At 42.7% G+C, this 5,421-nt stretch overlaps 1 protein-coding gene across 1 annotated transcript; it reads left to right on the top strand.

Annotated features, from left to right (window-relative positions):
- Window positions 1-266: 266 nt before the first annotated feature.
- On the top strand, window positions 267-4,539 carry ankrd49 (ankyrin repeat domain 49). Its single transcript, XM_080446305.1, has 3 exons — window positions 267-333; window positions 2,539-2,768; window positions 3,354-4,539. Exons 2-3 carry the CDS (start codon window positions 2,553-2,555, stop codon window positions 3,828-3,830), a joined length of 693 nt encoding a protein of 230 aa, XP_080302431.1. The 5' UTR covers window positions 267-333; window positions 2,539-2,552; the 3' UTR covers window positions 3,831-4,539.
- The last annotated feature ends 882 nt before the right edge of the window (window positions 4,540-5,421 follow it).

The following is a 5,421-nucleotide window of genomic DNA, read 5'->3' as shown; positions in this document are numbered from 1 at the left end:
TTTTCAGAAAACATCGTCAATATGTTTAGATATGACTTCTTGCCTGTGTGTGTGCGTGTGTGTGCGTGCGTGTGCGTGTGCGTGTGCGTGTGCGTGTGCGTGTGCGTGTGTGTGTGTGTGTGTGTGTCATTCTTGCGTTCAATGTATTAGTGAAGAAAGAGAGATGGTATATGTAGTTCTTACGACTGTGTAATATACAGGGGTGTTCTGGATAAGAACTACATATCCCAAGTCACATCTTTACGGGAACTTACCAGTCAGTGTGACGGCGCTGCTTATGACTCTATGACCACTGAGGCTAGCTGTGGTTAGATTTATCAAACAAAGCTGCTGGTAGGTAACCTTCTGATTCATAAATAAATATTAACCTTATTTATTGTACTGTGAAACATAACTCTAAATGTTGTTCCCTGTGACATTTGCAGCACGTTGCAGATGCGCAAACATGTGTTTGTTACGTTAGCTATGAATAGCTAGGGAACGGTGTCACGTTCGAATAAATTGTTCATCTGAACTGAAGCTGTAAAAACTGTTAGACATAGACCTCAAATGGCTGATATTCTTCACATTGCAATAGTGTGTGGAAAATCAGCCATTGTCAGCCATTCTAGGGGCTATGGCGTAATGGCGGGTAAAATTACCACTTAAATGAGACGGATATACAGGATAGGTGGGCACTAGGAACATCTGGGAACCAAAATGTATAAAATAATCAGACATGCAAAAGTGTCACTTTTCAGCTACAGTCACCTTTTTGAACTCAAATAGGGCAATTGTGTGACACCTGACCCGAAGGAAAACAACATGTTGTCACCTTTTTCACCTCGGGGCTGTTTGCATAATATATTGAAAAATGGTTTCAAGTAATGTAAAGTATACATGATGTGAACATGCACGGTACATCATCATCAAACTTCATTTTATCCTTCAACTTCTTGTTGATGCCCCAAAAGACTGGATATAGGCCTACAGGTTTTGTAGCAATTGTAGAAATATGTTCTAATCATATATACTTTACTTTTAAAAACATGTATTAAATTTTTTTACATTTTGGGGGAAATAGCCAATTTAACACAGAGGATCCCACTCTTCCTTGGCTTGGTGCCCACTAGCCCTAGAATGTCTGTGATCTTGCATACATTTCATGTATTCCAAATACGCAGCCATAGATCGGTCGTATTCGCGCACGGTTAGCAGACTGATATCCGCGGCATAAAAGTGCTGCATGTGTACTCACCCAATAATTAATTGCTAAGACTTGGAGTCAGATATTGTCCTCTAGTTTCATATCCATTTGAAAGTTCTGCCAGAAAACTAGCTCCATAAAGAACCTCTCACTCCGCTATACAGCTCCGAGATGAGGTTCTATGTCGTTCTCATCCAGGATCGGTGGAACGTCCGCCAAGGCTCCGCTGTTTACCCTTTTGTATGCATCGTATCCCAAAACAAATGGTAGATTCCAAACCGCACGGATGTTTAAGGTTTGGTCGGGGGCATAATATTTTAGGTCGGAAGCGAAACTACCCGTTTAAATCGCTTATTTAGTCAGCCTGTGGCCATGTTTCCCATTCAACCCGGAAAACCCCCCTACATCCGCTGCCAGTACTGCTCCCGGTTTGGCTACAATCGCTTCCGACCTAAAATATTATGCCCCCGACCAAACCTTAAACATCCGTGCGGTTTGGAATCTACCATTAGTTTTGGGATACGATGTATACACCGATCCTGGATGAGAACGACATAGAACCTCATCTCGGAGCTGTATAGCGGAGTGAGAGGTTCTTTATGGAGCTACCAGAAAACGTGTTTAGTAAAATATCTCCACTTTTCAACGAACGAGGCCGGACCTGAAATGACTGCTGGACTGAACTGAACATATGAAAACTTCCTTTGGAAACAGTCGATGTTTGGGCAGCACAAACGTATGGGGCACACAATTGACAGGTGCGTTGCGATTGGTGCGGGGTAATTAATTACACCACCTGCCAATTGTGTGCCCCAAACATTTGTGCTTCCCAAAGTTTAGATATATTTAGTCCTGCAATCCTCCCGGGCGCGGATATGACGATCTATGGCTGTGTATTTGGAATACATGAAATGTATGTAAGAAAAAGAAAAAAAAATCACAGACATTCTATGGCTAGGTGCCCACCTATCCTGTTACCAATGAAACAACTGAGAACTGATCGTTTTAATAAATAACTTCTTGGACTCAACCCAAGGAAACGCGTTTGCACATTTGTTATTGAGTGGCATTTTCCACTGTAGTCCTTTTTTTGTTTAGTTTTTTACTTTTTGACAGACACCATAGTGACATAGCCGCAAGCCACAGGTGCTATAATGCTATCTGGCATCTCGAATTGCAATCCCAATCATTGACAGCCCATTCATTGAAACCGAAAAGTTAAACAACCTTAAACTCAGAACAGCCTGAAATTATGCAGGGATTGCTCTCTTCAATAAAGCAGCCTTATATGATGGGCATTATTATATTGTTCTCCTCTCTTGCTCTCTCTCTCTTGCTCTGACCTATGGTAGATAATTAAAGCTTGATGGAGTTCCCAGAAGATTTTAATCAACTTGAGCTTCTAAACACACATGGACATCTAATCCCCCGTGGAGCAAGTAGCTCATGGAATGCGGAGGAGGTTGACGAGGATGATGATGAAGAGGAGGGAGAGCACAGTGAGGAATGGTATCTACAAAAGGAAGACTTGCTCAAAGAGAGACCAGAGGAGCTCATGTTGTGGGCAGCAGAGTACAACCGTGTAAGTGTTGGAGGTTGAATTGCTTGTTCCAAACTGACTTCAACCAGGCTGGTTTGGAAATCAGATTTTTGTTCTTGACTAGACAAAAACAAAGTCTGACAACAGGCTGTACATTAATCATTGTAACAAACAAACACATGCTTTGGAACAGTATTAACCATCCAGGTCAAATCCAACATGGTTGTCATTCAGGAGTTGTAAAATGTCACTGGCAGAATTGTTAAGACAATATACAATTAGATAGAATACTAAAATAACAATACTACAAGTTTGGCCTCCAGCGAAGACCAAACTTGTGGTCAAAACGTGTCTGTATTTTGCACAGTAAATGTGGCGGAGCAGCAAGCTATTGTGCAAACGTTTCTTTTTGGTCTTGTAACGTTAGCAATATACCATGTAGAACGCAGAGGTGGACTGCACTCACCGACCTCAAAGTAATTAAATTGATTTAGTGCATTCTTCACCACCCTCAAAATGATTTGCTAAATGGTCAATATCATTGAGCGCATTCTTTTGCATTTTTGTTTTGATCAATAGCCACCAACTTTTCACTGTTAAACTTTATCCTCCGATCCTGTCTTTCAGGTGTCAACGATCCACAGGTTATTGTCTGCTGACCCCTCTCTGACATGTTGCCATGACGAGGACCGCTACACACCTCTGCACCGTGCAGCATACAATGGGCATGTCGCTGCAGCCTCAGCATTGCTTGCTGCTGGCTCGGTCGTTAACTCCCGCACGGTCGATGGTTGGACGCCTCTCCACAGCGCCTGTCGCTGGGGCCGTGTCTCTGTGGCAGCCCTTCTACTGCGACATGGCGCCGAGCTCAATGCCCAGACAAACGGGGGGCTTACGGCACTCCACCTGGCTGCCTCCCACACCAGCTCTCCGCCTACAGACTCCGCAAGCACACTAGAGCTTCTCCTTTCTCAGCGGCACCTGAAGGCCGGACTCTGTAGCAGCAGTGGGGAAACAGCCAGCGAGGTGGCCCGCCGAAGTGGCCCTCATCACTTCCTGTTTGAGATGGTGGAAGACTATTGCAGTGTGCTACCCACGTGCTGACTTAAAAAACAAAAACAAACATTTTACACACACACTCAGAAGTCACTTATATTGGAAAGATCGGGCTCGAGGAACCGAATATAACATGCCGCCACTTCTCCATTGAACTCGATGGACGTGCCCGCCATGTTCTTTTCTGTCGCCCTATTACTTTGAATGGTGTCCACATTCTTGATACAGACATGACCTGGTCATGTGACTCTTAAAATCAATAGTGACAGAAATGATTAATCACTCATAAAGCCTTTTATCTATGAATAATGAATTTGCCTGATGTGTTGTTGAAGCTGTGCTCTGTCAAGAGGTTGACCCCATATTGAACAAATAGGTCACCAGGGTTCCCACGTCCTGAAGAATTGGGGATTTTTCTTTATTTTTATGAAGTTTTCAAGTCATGAAAATGGAAAATGTATAGGTAGGAATAAATTAGGGTAGGGGTATGATTTATGTACATTGCAGTCACGTTGAAAATCTTTTTTTAAAGACACAAACAGGCTTTTGAAACCTGTAATGTGACCATACTGAAAAGTGACTTAAGTCTAATTTGGTCATCAAGATCATAGACATAAAGGTAGACGCCTCCTCCGGCTCTGAAGCGTCTGTATCTCGGGCGCGCTTCCGCTTCCGCAGGGCTAGCAGGAAACCTCCGCGTGTGTCACAGAAGGGGGGGCGTTCGGTAGGCCAATCAGAGGCAGGTGGGGGCGGTACAACTAGGGCGCGTTCGAAAATACAGCACTGAGCGCACTGGCCAATACAAACTAATAGGCGAGTGTGCTCCGGTGCGTAATTTTCGAACGCGCCCTTAGATTCTTACAAGTCCTGGAAAAGACGCGCTGTGATTGGCCAGTAGTCACTTTTGAGTGGCAGCTTCCCCTGCGGAAGAGCCTTGTATTCGATACAGGTCGCTCCAATGAACTGCAGAGGCCAATGAGGTATCTAGGTTTCTATATCTATGATCAATAGCCAATTCAGCAGCTAAAAGGGACTTCCTTTCAGAGATGACTATGCTTTCAACATATTGTACAATCACTGTCTTCTAAACAATACAAAATGTAGTTGGGCTGCAACTACTTAAATGCTTTTTTTTATTTATTAATCTATACAATGTTCGACTCATCAAAGTGTCACAGCAAATTCCATGACAATCCAATCAGTTGATATGTTTGGGACCAAAGTAGTGAACCGACCCACCATTATAGACTTAAATTAATGCCAATATTATTTTGTGACCATCCTTAGAGCCCCGCTGTTAGAAGGGCAAAAAAGTAGACTTTTTATTGATTTTCAGAATCTAGAAAATGGAAAGTACAGTCAATAGTTACTTCTTTAATATTACGTTCTTTATCAAATGTGTGCTTTTTTTTATGTATCAAAGCAATAAAAAGTCAGAAATGTAATTATATCTGGTGATTGTGTGTCATACTGTATATTGAATCTTAAATTGTTCATTGTTGCCACAGTAACATGAATAATTGCGAACGTGGAAGGAGGCGCGGCAAAGCCTTACTTGTTTAAGTGGTTTGCTGAAGCAGGTTTCTTATTTGTGACCTTTTGAGTAATTATCCTCCATTTTCTCCTTTCAGAGCAGACA

The sequence above is a fragment of the Gymnoscopelus braueri genome (assembly GCF_963280865.1).
Source record: "Gymnoscopelus braueri genome assembly, chromosome: 2".
Taxonomy (NCBI): Eukaryota; Metazoa; Chordata; class Actinopteri; order Myctophiformes; family Myctophidae; genus Gymnoscopelus; species Gymnoscopelus braueri.
The sequence above is the reverse complement of the archived record's forward strand: the minus strand, read 5'-3'. Positions and strand labels throughout refer to the sequence as shown.